Below are 16,350 nucleotides of genomic sequence, written 5' to 3' on the forward strand. Positions count from 1 at the left end.
CAATCACCAAACCCGTTTAAAAGCCGCCACTTGATAGTAAACATATCTCGCTTGTTGACAAGGCGCTTACCACGATATGTCAACAGACTTCAAAAGTGCTGAGCAGAAGCTCAATGAGGTGCTTAACAAATTCCGTGACGTGGATCCGGATCTCAGATTTATGGCGCTCAACGATCTTAACAAGTTGCTGGTTGAGCATCAGCTCATCCTTAACAAGGTGAACCATTACTCTGACCAGGTGACTACGATTCTTTTAGAGGCATTGAACGATGTCAATACCGATGTGCAGAATCAATCTCTGCACTGCTTCTCACCACTGGTTGGTGTGCTGGAGGACCAGGAAGTGGTCAAGGTCATTGATAGACTGAGGGAACCAACGACGAACAAGAGCTCCATTACCACCTCTATTCAAACTATGGCAATCTGTGAAGTTCTAAAAAATATCAACTTGAAATACAAGACCACAGGCGCTCTAATGTCTGACTTGCTGCTGCCACAAGTGTTTGAGAATACAGTGATCCATTCTTTGGACACCATGGAGATCCTTACAGTTTTGTTACAGAATTTGGGTAACACCATTTCACACGAGAACCTAGTACGCTTGTACGAGGTTTTGATTTCAACAATCTTTAAAGGCGAAACCATTGTAGCAAAGAAGGCGATTGCTGCTTTGGGTCATTTGAGCACCTATCTCGAAGTTTCAGACGCAGAAAACTTGCTACAGAAGATTCACGCAACAAATGTAACTTCATACGAGAGTATCGTGTTGAAGTTGCTAACTTATATCTCGTTGGTAAAAGAGAACTTTCCATTATTTGAACAACACTTTACAGGATTTCTCCAAGAAGTTTTTGATAAATTGTATCTCGATCAAACGGATTTGGATGATGATCAGATCAAGATCGACGATGTTAGGTATGAGGCCTTAAACTTGGTAGATGTACTTCTATTGGAACGAGGTTCCCTGACAGAGTCAAGAGATAAGATTCTGACTATTTGCAAGAGATTCTTAGTGTATGATCCATACAGTAACGATATGGATGAGGATGAATATGATTTTTCTGATCCTGAATTCTCAGATGAGGATTATGATGAAGTTGACGCGAACGATGATAATTCATGGAAACTCCGTAAACAATCTGCAAGAATCATCACCACGCTGATCAAAATCTCACCAGAAGCTCTTCAGGACGTTTACTCTTCTGGCATCTTTGAATGCTTGTTGAGCACTGTTGCTGATTCCTCTGATGCCGTGTCATTTGAAAAGATTGCCACTTTAGACACCATAGTTCAGACCTCTCTCAAACTATACACTAAACGTTCTGGGCGTAAGAGAACAAACTCTGATGCTCTGATGTCTGACAAAGATGAAGATCCGCTAGCTGTTTTGCAAGAGCATAGATCTGAAATTGTGGATAAGTTTATCACAGAATTGGATGCTGTTAAGAACAATGGTTCAACCAAGTATAACTACTTACTAAACTTCTTCCAAAACTTTAACGAATTGGCAGATGATTTGAAACCACTACTTGCCTGTGTCAGGAAGCACAATTTTGGTATCAATTTAGATTTACTCAAATTCTATTCAGCAATGCTTCAGAATAACGACATCGGGTTCTTTGGATCCGAGTTTCAATATATTGTGGAATTGGTTAATAGTGGGTTAAGTAACAAGAACCACATTACAGTGACCAACTCCATGGATACAGCAGTTGATTTATTGAATCTTACCTACAACGAAACACTAACGAATTCCATTTTTGAGATTGCTGCCAATGCCAAAAATGACAGTGTTGTGAGAAACAATGCAATTCAAACATTAGGAAGTTTGAAAACATTGCCACCACAAAAAATTGAGGAGCTCCTGGAATTACTTGCTGCCACTTTGAAGTATGACCCTATTGCGATCAGTACTATTGATGCCATCACACAACTTGCCGAAATTTATGGACCTGCAATCAACGTACCTGCTGTTCCATCCATTGTTCAAACTTATACTGAGTTCATTTCCAACCCAGTATTCCTATCACACACTATTGAATCCTTGGTTGAGATCTCACAGTATACTGACATTGACTCGTCTATTGGTGATTCATTACTGAAAGTTTTCGAAAATGATGTTTATCAGTCCCAGGTGTTGCGTATATTGTCTCATTTGAACTATGACAAGCAAAAGCTTCAGACAATCTTCCTTCAAGCTGCATCTATCGATGAGGTTGATGAAACAGCATTATTAGAGGTGTCAAGCAAGATTGGATCCGATTTGATCCCTACGTTAGAGCAACATAGCGACAATCCAAAGAACATCAAGATTTTAGCCAATATTGTTATTAACGAGAATTTAAGGGACTATGTTGAGGCTAAGGAGAGTGAACTTGCTCAACACATAAACTCTTCATTCAACATAAGACTATTGGGTTATATTGGACAAGTGATGCCCTTGACAACGTCCATTAAGCAATTACAGAGCTTCTTCTCCGAGGATGAAACAAAATTCTATGCTGCAGAGTCTCTTGGTAGACTGATTTCAACCAATCCAGAGTCTTACCTACCCGAGTTCCTTGAAAGAATTACCGCCAATCAGGACCGTTGCCTTTTGTTGATTACGATCAAACAAGTATTGAAAATCAATAAGTCGTTGCCATTCGAGACCTACTTAACCATTTGGAATACCTTATTTGACATTTTGAAACAAGAAGAAGTTATTGATGAAGCATTGACACGTATTGCATCACAGGATGTCGGTCTTATATTGGTGAACAACAGCGATACAGGTTTCTTCTATCAACAGGCGTCTGAGTTCTTAAAGACTGACAACTGTGTGATACTTTTCACAGTGATTGCTGCTATTAAGTTCATACTGGCGTACGATAACATTTTCACTGCAGATCTTGTTGATCCCTTGCTTCTCCAAGTTTTTGCGCAGATTGAGAATGAAGATCTTGAAGTTAAGCAAGTTTCCATTGTTACCCTTATGACTGCGCTGAACAATCAATTTACCATTCTCATTCCACATTTGGTTGTTGTTTTACCTTATGTCTACAACGAACTTGGGGCTAAAAAGCAATACGAGGAGAGTATCCAAATTGGTCCGTTCAAACACAAGATTGATAAAGCGTTAGAGGTGCGCAAGAATGCATTCGAAATATTGTACAAACTGACTTTAAACCATAATCTTTTGAAGAATGTTGATTTTAATGAGGTTTTGACAAATGTTGTGAACTATGGGTTAAAGGCAGATATCATTTCAATCAGTTCCCTTATCATTATCAAATTGTTGGCATTTGATGATGTCATTTTAAGTCCAGAAACCAGGGCCAAACTAAGTGCTGGTATTGACAAGTTGTTGAACTCCATCAAGAAGAAAGAAGACCAACAGAAGGACTCCAAGGAGGAACAAGAAACAAAGGCTACCTTAATTTCGTTGCGTAATGAGATTTTCCAAGAGGACTATCTCAAATGATGATCATAACTCATCTATGAAAAGTTTTTCCCCATCTGATAAATGCACTTGTGCATATTTTCCAAAAATATACCCTATGAACGATGTGTTTATAGCCCTCTCTGCGGTAGTTCTCAACTCATTTAACCGCGATCGATTGGTCTAAGACCGGTCTTTAGATGTTTAGTCAACATACATGCATAATGTTCAAAAGAAACGAGATGCCTCCAGTTGGTTTGAACTGAGTGTTTATATAATGAACAAGGGGAACAAGAAGCACACTATAATGAGAAGAAAGACGAAAAGAAACCAAGCCTAACTCCTGCGGAAAAAGCCTCACTTGGAACACTAAGATTGGAGGTGTGATTCATATTCTCAATAGCAAACTCTAAGTTGTAAATTACCTCTACAAATGGACGAGAATGGGTTAAAAATAGACTCTGGAATAAATGTCATCCAATTCAAAGTAGGAGGACACCTGGAACTGGGTGAATACAACGCATTTCCCTATCGAGCCCCATCGTCCCTTTCCCTTCTTTCTTCCTCGATGGTTGCGAAGTTTGTGGCGTCAACCGGAACAATTTTCGGTGACATGCGTCTGTTTACGTGTCCCCGGAATATTGTTATGTACCTTTATGCTCAGACAAGTCTTGGCTGGTCATCTATGCATGAGACATATAGGATGCGATTTCCACAAATACGCTGAATAATTGGATGTAAAGCGTCCGGGGGGGGGGTGAAAAACGTCTTGAAGGAAAAACCCAGAGTGAATATAAATAGAGTGGAATATTCGTTCAGACTTGTTTCGATTTCAAACTGTTCGCTCTTCATCATCCTTCGCAGCCACAACTCCGCTCTCGACTTTAATGACAAACGACTCGGTTTTCAGATCATACATCTCTGACGACTTCAAACAAGCCCTCCCTTGGCCAGCTCCAAAGCTTGCAAAATCCATCTGGGACAACTTCTCACTGAAAGGGAAGGTTGCTGTCGTCACTGGTGGTGCCCGTGGAATTGGGTTTGCCGTTGCTGAGTGCTATGCTCAAGCCGGTGCCGAAGTTGCGATCATTGATTATCAAATAGAGCTGGCCACTGAGAGTGCAAAGAGACTGAGTGCAGAGAATGGCGTGAAATCCGCAGCCTATTTTGTCGATGTTAGCTCCAATGAGGCTGTGGAGGAGTGTGTGAATCTGATTGAGAAGGATTTTGGTACCATTGACGTCTTTGTTGCAAATGCGGGAATCATCTGGGTCGATGGCGCTATTCTGAACGAGGAGAAGAATGCGGATGGTCCAGACAAGTGGAGACGTTTGATGGATGTTGATCTGAATGCGGTTTACTACTGTGCGAAGGCTGTTGGTCGCATCTTTAAGGAGAAGCAGCGTGGCTCCTTCATCATCACAGCATCAATGTCTGGTCATATCGTCAATGTTCCAAACTATCAAACAGCTTATAACGTTGCCAAAGCAGGATGCATCCACATGGGAAAGTCATTAGCTGTTGAGTGGGCCGGCTTTGCCCGTGTCAACACTGTTTCCCCAGGCTATATCGATTCTGGCCTATCAGATGTCTTGCCAACCGAGGTTAGAGCCAAGTGGTGGAGTTTGATCCCAATGGGAAGAGAAGGTTTACCGCAGGAGCTTGTTGGAGCCTACCTGTACCTGGCCTCAGATGCATCCACTTACACCACAGGCTCCGACATCAGGGTTGACGGTGGCTACTGCTCTGTTTAGAGTCACGCTTCGCGTTAATTCTTTTCTTAATCAATAATGTGTTAATTTATCCATATACACTGTATCAGCCATTAAGCCTTGTTTAATCCCTTCTCAATGCCCTCAATAGCATCGATTTTGGCTAGCCACTTCTCCAATTCTGGGAACTTGGTGATGTCTATCTCAACAAAATCGTACTTTCTGATCCAAGGGTATGCAGCAATGTCGACAATGTTGAGATGGTCTCCAACTAGCCAGCCGTTGTTTGCCTTCAGTCTCAACTCATAAACACCAAACACCCTTTCTGTCTCCTCTTTATATCTCTTCTTGCCGTATGGAACATCCTCTTTGGCAAACTTGAGGAAATGCGAAGCCTGGCCTTGATAAGGAGCGTGGGACGCAACTTGGAACGTCAACCACGTAACCTGGTCCCAGTAGTACGGAGATGACAAGTCGTAGTAGTACTTTCTCTCCTTATCGTACTTCTCACCAAGGTATTGCAAGATAGCACCTGTCTCAAACAGTGTAGTGCGGTGTCCCTCTGCATCAACATCAGATAGCACCGGAATACGACCATTTGGATTCAATTCCAAGAACCAAGGCTCCTTTTGAGTGCCTTTCAGAATATCAACATGACGGTAGTGATATTTCAGCCCCAACAGCTCCAAGTACACGGTGATCTTTTGTCCGTTTGGTGTTCCTAGCGAGTACAACTTGAGGTACGGAGCCTCAAGCTTTGGATAGTCTGGGTCGCCCTCGTCAATCAATGTCATTATGGTCTAATCTGTGCAGTACTTTAGTGTTGAAGGGGAAAGACGGAGCAAGAGAGGTAAAAAAAAGGGATTGTCTGTTCCTTTTATAGTACAGCAATACCACTCAACCTTGATTCGTAATATCAGTTCACCAGCGTATAGCTCTTTCCCCGTCAGCGGCCACCCCCTCCAAACGAAGCTAACATCACCAAAAGGGGCAACGCCAGGGGATTACTAATTAGTGCATATTTGGGTACACGCACAGAGGGCACTGTATAACGCAATTTCAAGGACTACCAGTGTAATATTCGCTTCGGAAGTGCCAATAATGTATAATATATATAGAGAGAGCGAGCTGTATAAGACACGGATCAAGCACCACTGATACTCTCACCAACGCCTGAGATGTCGGTGACTCTCTTCATCCAGTCAGCCACTGCTGGGAAGGCATCAAGTTTGATACCCAGGCTTTCAACAGACACCTTGAGGAAGGCGATGATTCCGATGTCTGCGATGTTCAGGTGGTCGCCGACAAACCATCCGTTGTTCTCAACGAGTCTATCGTTGTAAACCTTGAGGATTCTATTGGTTTGCTGGACGTAGGCGTCTTTACCGCCTGGTGGATCCGTCTTTAACACGAGGATATGGAAGAAAGCCGCACCTTGGACAGGGTCGTTGTTGGCAGAGCCATAAACCAACCATTCCATCTGCTTCCAGTACAGTGGTGATGACTTATCGTACGAGTATTTACGCTCAGTGTCGTACTTGTCAGCAAGGTACTCCAAGATGATGGCGCTTTCAAACAGAACCGTTCTGTTACCATCAACATCAACGTCGGATATGGCAGGAACCCTGCCATCGGGGTGAATCTTCAAGTACCAAGGCTGCTTGTGCTCACCTTTGCCCATGTCCATCTCCCTACGCTGGAATTCAACGTTGAGTAGCTTCAGCAGCGTGGTGATCTTGAACCCGTTTGGAGTTGGGCCAGTGTACACCTTCAAGTATGGCGGTTGCAACTGAGTGCTGTGGGGGTCTCCTTCAATCTCTTCCAAAGCCATTGGATCGTTGTCTCACTGTGATAATGTAGTTTTATTCGTATTGTATAGGTGTAATACCAGAGAGAAGATACCAACAGTTCCTCCCGCCTGGAAAGCCTCGCCTGGAAAGCCTCCCCCAGAAGGAAAAAGCAGGTGCCTTCTGTTCCGCCTGGGATCGGTGCTAAACGTGTTGATGAAGCAACGTGTACCCAACAAAGGTTTCGAGATTGCATCTTCTACATGATGGGGCACCTACAGCACGCTACTGGGCGATGTTGGGCTCCGGTGCGATGAGGCCGCGTATCATGGAACTCTAGGCCGTTACCGTTGGCTGTTGAGCTGTTGAGCTGTTGAGCTGTTGTGTGCTGCACTGAACACCAATGGTACACATCAGTGTGACATCTACAGGCATACAGAAGAAACCAAACAACGAAAACGGAGTAATCTTCTATCAGTTGACCGTGTTCTTTATGTCTGTTATATATGTTATCTATTCAACGACTCCAGGTGGAGAAGAGAGACAAAAGGTCTAGCGTTTCCTGCTCTACTTCTTCTGCTGTTGCTTAGCGACGGCGTAAACCAAACCAGCAAAGAAGCCCAAGAAGATGGAGGAGACCGAGTAGAAGTTTCTTGGAGCATCGAAGAAGATCAACCCGGATAGTGCGATTGGTAACTTGTTCAAAGCACCAACCATGGAATAGGTTGTTGAAGATGTGACTCTAACACACCAGCCGGAGCAGTAGGAGATACCAACTGCTGATAACCCGGAAATGACCATTGTGATGAAGGAGGATTTGGAAAAGTTCTCCTCCAAGTTGGCCTGGGACCAGTCCTCAACGAGGAAAGACGACAACAGGAGGATCGGAATTGACAACACGTTGTTGTAGTACATGGTGTCGAAGTCCTTGAAGTTGGTCAATTTGATTCTCTTTCTCATGTACAAGACAAAGGAGGCAGAGGCAAAGCAGTTGGTAAACATCCAGAAGTAACCAGCACTGAAAACACCAGCATCAGGAGCAGCCTTTTGGTCACCGAGACAGGCAACGATAGAGGACAACACCATCAAGAAGAAGGAACCCAAGGTCATTGGGGTGACGCTACCACCAAAGAACAGCACCTCACCGTATGCAATCAAGATGATGGTCAAGTTCTTGAACACGGTGTACACCGGGATGGACAAGAACTGGAGGGCCTTGGAGCCCGTGTAGATCATGGCAACGAGCAAAACAGAGATAGGAGCCCAGTTCTTAGCATCGGTCTTGTTCAGTGGTCTGTACGTGATGACGCCAAACAACTTGAGAATGGCAATCGCAGCCACACACACCAATGACTGCACGAGCAAAAGAACAAAGTTCATGTTGAAGGAGAACCCATTAAGCACGTACTTGTTTGTCACGGTCATCAGGATCGACGACATACAGTACGAGAAGATGGACAAAGGACCGCTGTTGGCCAATGCTGCCAAAGTCCCATGGGGCTCAAGAGCTTGTGGAAGAGTCGACATGGTAATTCCGTGCTTTCTATTCGGATGTCAACAGAGATAGCAGTTCTGGAGATTTAATCCTCGTTGTCGATAGAGATCGTGTTGGCCTTTTTAGGTAGCGAGGGAAAAACTTTTAGAGAGAGAAAACGCGTCCAGCTGGGTTTTTCCCTTCTGCTTTCCGCTGTTCTGTGTGAACACGCGGGCAGGCCCAAAGCCGCCTGTGAAATTTAAGCTCGACAGCCCCCCCCCCCCTTCGAAAATGTTTGTGTATCTTTTTGATCATGTGCGTGGCCGAAACAAAAGTCTTTCAGATTGGGACTACGAAGTGTATGGGACTTGAAAAGAAGACACTAGAGGGACTAAAAATCGGAATGCCTTTTTTTTTCATCTCGTGGGTCACGTGATCATCCCTCGAGGGAGCAAAGAACATCGAAACTCATCGGTGTCGGTTTTGCTCTCTGTGATGTGATTAACAGTGGCTACGTCGCTATCCCAGAAAGCAAACGGAGCCTCAACCTCGTCTGCGTGTACAATGGGAGAAGATCTTGCGCCGAGCTCAGGAAGTAGTCGCCATGCCTACACCAACCCACGTTTGAACCGTGATTTACAAGTTGAAGTGAGTAACCACAATGTTTTCGTACTGTGTACGACCGGCCCTTAACTGACATCCATCATTAGCCAAACTTGGTGACGGCTGTCATCGCGGGTGTGAGTGCCTCGCTGGTACAAACCACACTCACGTACCCCTTTGAATTTGCGAAGACAGTGTCGCAGCTGACCCGTAGGATCCCAAACTCCAAGGGAGTACTCCCTTCACTCGAGCTACATCATCAGTTTAAACACTACTTTGCAGGATGTGGCGCTCTGAACGTGGGCAACGCGTTGAAGTCAGGCTCCAGGTTTATGGTGTTCAACTGGGCCTCTAAGTTCATGGCGTCGGATACGGGCAAGACAAGCGCTCCAAGATTGGTCATTGCTGGTGCGATGACAGGCTTTGTCGAATCGCTATGGATTATTCCATTCGAAAACATCAAAACCACCATGATTGAAAGCGCTCTGATAACAAGCGCACGTGATAGAGGTGAAAAGAGTGCACTTGATTCCAACCTTCAGGGCTCCACTGAAACTGCGACAAAGTCAAAGAAAACGTTCCACAAGTCTTTGGCATCAGACTTATCGAACCACCCAATGGTGGTTGCCAAACGTAAATGGGATAAAAACCCTCCTGCAAACTTCTTACAGGCAACTCAGGAGATTTATCAGACCAGAGGGTTTCGAGGATTCGTACAAGGTACCGTACCAACCCTCTTGAGACAGTGCACCAACAGTGCAGTGAGATTTGGTACGTATACTTGGTTAAGGTCTCTTTTCGGCCACAGTGGTGAGATGAACACATACCTTACATTCACCATTGGTGTTACAAGTTCTGTTGTTGTGGTCGCAGTGACTCAACCTATCGATGTCATCAAAACAAGAATGCAGAGTAGAGAGACGTTTTACCTATACAAGAATTCTTTAAACTGTGCATACCGAATCTTTGTTGAAGAAGGTGTGAAGGCATTCTGGGCTGGTTGGTTCCCTCGTCTCTTGAAGGTTGGTACATCTGGAGGTGTTGCATTCACAGTTTACCAGCACGTTGAGAACCAGATAACAAGAGCACTCAAGGAAAAACCATTCCAGGCTGATTAGGTTAACAGTTTGTACATGTATATATATTCTAAACGGGTTGTCTAAAACAAAACGATATCGTTACTTATTATAAAACTAGTTGTTTAGTTTGCATAAAGGCTTTCAGAGTTCTCAATGATTGTGCCAATGTCATCACCTCTTGCAACAAGTTCACCAATTTCATACACGGTTTCACCAGCTTCTTCAAGAAGTTTAGTAACTTCTGCAACATTCTCTTTCTTCAAGATAACAACCATACCGATACCCAAGTTGAAAGTCTTCAGCATGTCATGTACTGGAACATTTGCAGTTTCACCAAACCATTTGAAAATCTCTGGAACTTCAAAGCTTTTCAGGTCAACCTTAGCAGACAAGTTCTTTGGAAGAGCTCTTGGAATGTTCTCCAAAAGACCACCACCAGTGATGTGTGCAAGACCCAAGATCAAGTCCTTTTGAATTGGTCTGAGCAATTGCTTGACGTAGATTCTGGTTGGTACCAGCAACTCCTTTCCAATTGTAGATTCTGGCTTCCATGGTGCAACATCTGTGTATGAGAATCCATAAGTCTCAATGATCTTGCGGACAAGGGAGAAACCGTTGGAATGAACACCATCGGACTTCAAACCGAGAAGAACATCACCAACAGCCATTTGGTCAACAAGAGGAAGGACCTTGTTTCTGTTAACTGCACCAACAGCAGTACCGTTAGTGTCATAGTGACCTGGCTCATACATACCTGGCATCTCAGAGGTTTCACCTCCGACAAGGGCACAGCCAGCAAGCTTACAACCATCAGCAACACCCTTCACGAAGTTTGCAGCGATGTTGATATCCAACTTTCCAATGGCAAAGTAATCAACAAACAACAATGGCTCTGCACCTTGGACAACCAAATCATTGACGTTCATGGCAACAAGATCGATACCAACGGTGTCATGGATGTTCAAAATTTGTGCAATTCTCAACTTAGTACCGACACCATCAGTAGCAGCAACGAGTAAAGTCTCGTCAGTCTTGTATCCAGCAGCACTCAAGTCGAAAATACCACCGAAACCACCAATATCAGAATCAGCACCTGGTCTCTTGGTAGACTTAACCATAGCCTTGATATTTTCAACAAGCAAGTTACCATTGTCAACAGAGACACCAGCAGTGGCATATGTCAAACCCTCAGTCTTAGCAGCATCTCTGAAGGCCCTGTGAGCAATATCAGTTCTGTTGTACTTGTTGTTGAAGTGGATCTTTTCAACACCTTCATAAGCCTTCTTGACTGCATCTTCAAGAGAACCAGCTGTGGCAGTAGCAGCAATGACACGGCCACCATTGGTGTACACAACACCGTTTTCCTTCTTGGTACCCGCGTGGAATACAAGAGCTTGGATATCGGAATCGATGGTGATCTCATCACCCTTCTTGTACTCTTCAGGATAACCACCAGCAGCAATCACAACTGTTGTAGCGAAAGTGTTTGGTTTAGTCTTGATTTCAACGGAATCTAATCTACCTTCAGCAGCTGCGAGGAACACTTGGGCCAAGTCCGTATCATCGGTCAAAAGTGGGAGAACAGATTGTGTTTCTGGGTCTCCAAATCTGACATTGTACTCCAAGACCTTTGGGCCTGTAGCTGTTATGATGATTCCCGTGAACAAGACTCCGACAAATGGGAAACCATCGCGTCTCATACCATCAATAGATGGCTTAATGATAGAATCGTCAATCTGTTGCAAAAGAGATGGCGTAGCAACAGGAGCTGGGGCATATGTACCCATACCACCGGTGTTAAGACCTGTATCACCATTACCAATTCTCTTGTGATCCTGAGCAGCTGGCAGGTTGTAGTAGGAGTAACCATCGGACAACGTGAGGATCGAGATCTCATCACCTTCCAAGAACTCTTCAACAACCACTTCATCACCAGCGGAGCCGAATTCCTTGACAATCATCACTTGTTTCAACGCATCGATGGCTTCTTCCTTTGTTGTTGGAATGAGAACACCTTTACCAGCAGCGATACCAGATGCCTTGATCACAACGTTGTGGGACACGCTTTGCACATAGGCCTTTGCCGCTTCAAAATCGGTAAAGTTCTTGAAAGCAGCAGTTGGAATGTTGTGCTTAGCCATAAAGTCCTTGGACAGGGCCTTCGAGCCTTCCATCATGGCAGCCTTAGCAGAAGGACCAAACACTGGAATACCAATCTTCTTGAAAACTGTGGAGATACCATCAACCAACGGCTGCTCCGGGCCTGGAACAACCAAATCAATCTTCTTCTCCTGTGCAAAGGCAGCAAGCTTCTCAAAATCAGCAGCAGATGAGCCAATAGCAACGTTGGTGACGTTTGGAAGGGAGTCTGTACCGCCGTTACCTGGGGCCACATAGATGTGTTCCACAGATGGGGACTGAGCCAGCTTCCAAACAAGCGCGTGCTCACGACCACCGTTACCAACAACGAGAAGGTTAAGCGACATTATATAGTTTTAATAACAGAACTGGGATCAAATTAAGAGACCTTGAAAGTGTGAAGACCTCTCTCTCTCTCTTCCAGAAGATAGATCTTCAACTGTGAGGGACATCATCTCATCGTGGAAACCGACCCACCGTGAAATTTTTACGTAATGTCCGGGTGTTTCTCTTGCTGCCGCCTCTCGGCCAATTTGGCAGACAATTTTCACTCGGGACCACACAGGCTGGTTTTCTGACTCGGTCGCGGCCATCTTCACCGTACAAGTCAGCCTACAGCTTATGATGTTAGGCCACTTCCATCAAACTACAGAGTGTATGCTGTATAAAAAGAATGGATATGTGTACTGAGCTTGTACATCACGACCGTGAGCTTCTGGGATAAAAAAAAAAGGGAAGAACAACACAAGAAATTGGGACAAGATATATGGATATAGGCGAACAGATGATGGTGCTTTGCACATTGGCATGATTACCATGTGTTCGAACATCTCCATGTAGTAACTTGGTTGAACAGAAAAAAAAACCTCCAGTTCTAGGAGAAACCCGATTGAAAACCCAGTCCTATGGCACAAAGCATTGGTTATGGTTGGTCCGGCTGTCCCCTCTGTTGAATGCTCAATAGTCTCATTACTCAGTTGGATACTGAGCTGAGAACTGTCTTGAAGATTCGGTAGAGGGTATACAGCAGCTCAATGAACAAGGACAAGAACCAACATCTTTGCAAGATAGGTCAAGTATATAAAAAAAAAGATCAATGGAAAATCAATAGGAAACCAAAACGAAACAAAACAAAGGACAGACAAAATCACAAATAACAAAATTCAAAACTTGGCAACTTCAAAATCAAAACGAACGAAAGTGGAAACCAACAAAGCAAAAGCGTCGTGCATCAAGCGTGAAATCATGGTGAAAGGCACATTGTTCCTCAATATGACAACTTCCTTGCAAAACCAATTAACAATGGAAAACAACAAAGATGAGAAACTGCCAAAAAAAGCAAAACTCCAAAATTCATATTCACATTCCCCCAAAAAACAATCATCATCAACTCCTCTTTCTTTTCTCTTTCTGTATGTATTTATTCCTTAACAAAAGGTTTCAAAATACCTAGTTTAATGTTCTTCTCAGTATGTTTCAATGAATGTGTTGTATCGATATTGTAACCCAAAAATACAGATCTTCATTGCGAAGCAGGTTGCTTTTGTTGTGGGTAACCTTGAGGGAAGACCTGAGGGTTATACATCTGTTGTGGGTAGCCTTGAGGGTAGCCCTGTGGTGGATATCCTTGCGGAATGAAGCCCGGAGCTGGATATTGCTGAGGGTATCCTTGAGGTGGGTAGCCCTGTTGCTGTTGTTGCTGTTGTACAAACTGTTGTGGTACTGGCTGAGCTGGTACTTGAGATGGAGTAGCAGAGCCATTGGAAGGTGAAGCACTCGAAAGTTGTGGTTGAGTATGGTTAACTTGTTGACCTGCTTGCGTCTGAGCAACCTCTCCAGGTTGACCTTTATAACCGAATCCCTCAGTGTTTGCCTTTGGCATTTCTTGAATTGGGAATGGCTTTGGCACAGCTTTTGCATTCTGTGCAACGTATAAGGATTCGTCAATTTGGTTTGGAATCTTTGGAATTTCAATTCCAAGCTCTTTCTCCACTCTGAACAAGTTCTCACGGTCATTCCAAGTGATGAAATCGATGGCTAGACCCAAATGTCCATATCTACCGGATCTACCAATTCTGTGTAAATAAGTCTCTGCAGTCTTTGGGAAATCAAAGTTGATGACAACATTGACAGCCTGAATATCAATACCTCTTGTTAACAAATCGGAACAAACGAGGATTCTAACTTTGCCCTGTCTGAAATCGTGGAACACTTTGTTTCTAGCGTCCTGTGGCATTCTCGCATGCGAATAGTAACAAGAGAATCCCAATTCTGTAACCTTTTTAGCCAACAGTTCAACTCTCTTTGCAGAGTTACAGAAAATGATAGCTTGGTTGATTTGCAATCTGCTAAACAAAGTGTTCAAACAGTGCAACTTCTGGTTCTCCTCCAAATACGCATAGTAATTGGTGATACCCCTTAAGGTCAATTCATCCATCAAGTTAATTTCGTATGGATTTTTCAAATTTTGAGCAATAAAGCTCTGGATTGTGAGTGGGAAAGTAGCAGAGAACAACATAGACTGGTGCTTCTCTGGCAAGAATGCAAGAATTTGGTTGATTACTCTCTGGAACTCCTGAGAAAGCATCTTGTCCGCCTCATCCATGACAAAGATGGAACAGCTTGAGAGGTCAGCAATCTGTCTGCTGGCCAAGTCCAAGACACGACCTGGTGTACCAACAAGGATGTGGACAGGCTCTTGCAATCTAACAATATCGTCTCTGAGAGAGGTACCACCTGTTGTCACCATACATTGGATATCCAAATGTTTACCCAATGTTCTAACAACCTGCGACGTTTGCAACGCCAATTCTCTCGTAGGGAGTAACAGCAACGCCTGGATCTTTTCCACTTTTGGTTTGACTTTCTCCAACGTTGGAATAATAAACGAAGCAGTCTTACCGGTACCGTTCTTAGCTCTTGCAAGGATATCACGGCCGGCCAATGCCACAGGTATGGACTCCTCCTGGATGGGACTTGGTTTCTCGAAACCAGCTTCAAAGATCCCCATGAGTAGTTTCCTACTGAGGTAGAAGTCTTCAAACGAGTTACCCTTGGTCTTGGTCACATCCTCAGTCTGAGGTCTTGTGTCCCTCTCAGGGATGTGTAAGTTCTTCTTCCAGTCGTCAGACATATTGTTGAATTATATATATTTGTGTGTGTGTGTGTGGGTGTGTAGAACTTGTCCTTCTTTCCAATGTATCGTGTCAAATTTGTGTAACGTTCTCTAATTCTGTGTAAATCAACAAGCTCGAATTATACAGTGATTAATTGTAACAAGAAACTAAGATGAGACAAGACGATATGAGCTCAATAAGATGAAAAAAAAAGTTCTGTAATGGTGTAGTTTCCCTTGTAAGAGCTGTTTGTTTATTAGTTGAAAATGTTCACCCTTGGAGCCGTTTTTTGCCCGTTCTTTGGGGGGACGAAGAAAAATTGCCCGGTGAACTGGTTGGCTTGATTACCCGATTTGGTAAATGCAGTGCTTCGAATGCCGTATTCTTTGTTGAGTTCCCCTTTCGGAAGTGGAAGGAAAATGATGTGTGCATTGGTGAAAAATTCCTAATCATCTCATCGCTCGCTCGCTCTGCTGCTCTTTCTCTCTTTCCCTCTTCTTAATTTAAACGAAGTAGCCTTGAGTACAAGCAGTCTAATTCAGGAACAGTATACACAATGTCTAACATTGTGAACGTGTTCAATCCTCCTCCTTCCAGGGACCTCACGCCAGAGGAAACAAAGGACTGTGTTCCTTGTCAAATAATGTCCACCTGCTTTGCGCTTGCTGCTGGTTATTGGTTTGCCAGCGGAAGGGTGTTTGAGAATGATAAAATTAGCGTTGAGGAGAATCTAAAGAAGAACCCGATATGGTGGAGAAATGCTGTTAAGGGATTCGGCGTTGGGTTACTGGGGTTTGGTGTGGTGAGAGGGACTGAGGGAATACTTTGGGGAACGAAGAGTGAAGTGCTTGAATGAACAGGTCTACGGTGTTTGTTCTGTACATAACGGTAAGTGCTATAAAATGACAATGCTATTATTAAGGGAGTGTTCAAGAATATGGTGTGCTATCTTAGTTTCTTTGCTAGGTGTCTTAACAAAGGACCACTTTTCTCCCGTTCATACTTCTTCAGTAGACCAT

The 16,350-nt window shown here is 43.9% G+C and overlaps 9 protein-coding genes across 9 annotated transcripts; 4 read left to right on the top strand and 5 right to left on the bottom strand.

Moving 5' to 3' along the window:
• Positions 1-76: 76 nt before the first annotated feature.
• Positions 77-3,463, top strand: CYBJADRAFT_162557 (ARM repeat-containing protein; the record flags this gene model as incomplete). The annotated part of the gene is made up of 1 exon (XM_020213698.1): positions 77-3,463. One exon carries the CDS (start codon positions 77-79, stop codon positions 3,461-3,463), a length of 3,387 nt encoding a protein of 1,128 aa, XP_020070800.1.
• An 845-nt stretch (positions 3,464-4,308) lies between these two features.
• CYBJADRAFT_173162 (SDR family oxidoreductase) lies at positions 4,309-5,175 on the top strand (the record flags this gene model as incomplete). Its single annotated transcript, XM_020216431.1, has 1 exon — positions 4,309-5,175. One exon carries the CDS (start codon positions 4,309-4,311, stop codon positions 5,173-5,175), a length of 867 nt encoding a protein of 288 aa, XP_020070801.1.
• On the bottom strand, positions 4,969-6,088 carry CYBJADRAFT_167771 (glutathione S-transferase family protein). The gene has a single exon (XM_020215067.1). It carries the CDS (start codon positions 5,925-5,927, stop codon positions 5,247-5,249), a length of 681 nt encoding a protein of 226 aa, XP_020070802.1. The 5' UTR covers positions 5,928-6,088; the 3' UTR covers positions 4,969-5,246.
• A 128-nt stretch (positions 6,089-6,216) lies between these two features.
• Positions 6,217-7,136, bottom strand: CYBJADRAFT_167772 (glutathione S-transferase family protein). The gene has a single exon (XM_020215068.1). It carries the CDS (start codon positions 6,962-6,964, stop codon positions 6,278-6,280), a length of 687 nt encoding a protein of 228 aa, XP_020070803.1. The 5' UTR covers positions 6,965-7,136; the 3' UTR covers positions 6,217-6,277.
• A 242-nt stretch (positions 7,137-7,378) lies between these two features.
• On the bottom strand, positions 7,379-8,719 carry VRG4 (GDP-mannose transporter). The gene has a single exon (XM_020215069.1). The coding sequence runs from the start codon at positions 8,445-8,447 to the stop codon at positions 7,488-7,490; it is 960 nt and encodes a 319-aa protein (XP_020070804.1). The 5' UTR covers positions 8,448-8,719; the 3' UTR covers positions 7,379-7,487.
• A 388-nt stretch (positions 8,720-9,107) lies between these two features.
• Positions 9,108-10,115, top strand: CYBJADRAFT_127410 (mitochondrial carrier; the record flags this gene model as incomplete). Its single annotated transcript, XM_020212689.1, has 2 exons — positions 9,108-9,498; positions 9,598-10,115. Coding segments are annotated over 2 exons (909 nt in total), but the record flags the coding sequence as incomplete, so codon positions are not given.
• An 83-nt stretch (positions 10,116-10,198) lies between these two features.
• On the bottom strand, positions 10,199-12,562 carry CYBJADRAFT_162563 (phosphoribosylamine--glycine ligase; the record flags this gene model as incomplete). The annotated part of the gene is made up of 1 exon (XM_020213699.1): positions 10,199-12,562. One exon carries the CDS (start codon positions 12,560-12,562, stop codon positions 10,199-10,201), a length of 2,364 nt encoding a protein of 787 aa, XP_020070806.1.
• Positions 12,563-13,737: 1,175 nt separating this feature from the next.
• Positions 13,738-15,348, bottom strand: CYBJADRAFT_173168 (DEAD/DEAH box helicase; the record flags this gene model as incomplete). The annotated part of the gene is made up of 1 exon (XM_020216432.1): positions 13,738-15,348. One exon carries the CDS (start codon positions 15,346-15,348, stop codon positions 13,738-13,740), a length of 1,611 nt encoding a protein of 536 aa, XP_020070807.1.
• Positions 15,349-15,887: 539 nt separating this feature from the next.
• On the top strand, positions 15,888-16,187 carry CYBJADRAFT_173169 (uncharacterized protein; the record flags this gene model as incomplete). Its single annotated transcript, XM_020216433.1, has 1 exon — positions 15,888-16,187. The coding sequence occupies one exon, from the start codon at positions 15,888-15,890 to the stop codon at positions 16,185-16,187; it is 300 nt and encodes a 99-aa protein (XP_020070808.1).
• Between the last annotated feature and the right edge of the window lie 163 nt (positions 16,188-16,350).

Source organism: Cyberlindnera jadinii (genome assembly GCF_001661405.1).
Source record: "Cyberlindnera jadinii NRRL Y-1542 unplaced genomic scaffold CYBJAscaffold_6, whole genome shotgun sequence".
Classification (NCBI taxonomy): Eukaryota; Fungi; Ascomycota; class Saccharomycetes; order Phaffomycetales; family Wickerhamomycetaceae; genus Williopsis; species Williopsis jadinii.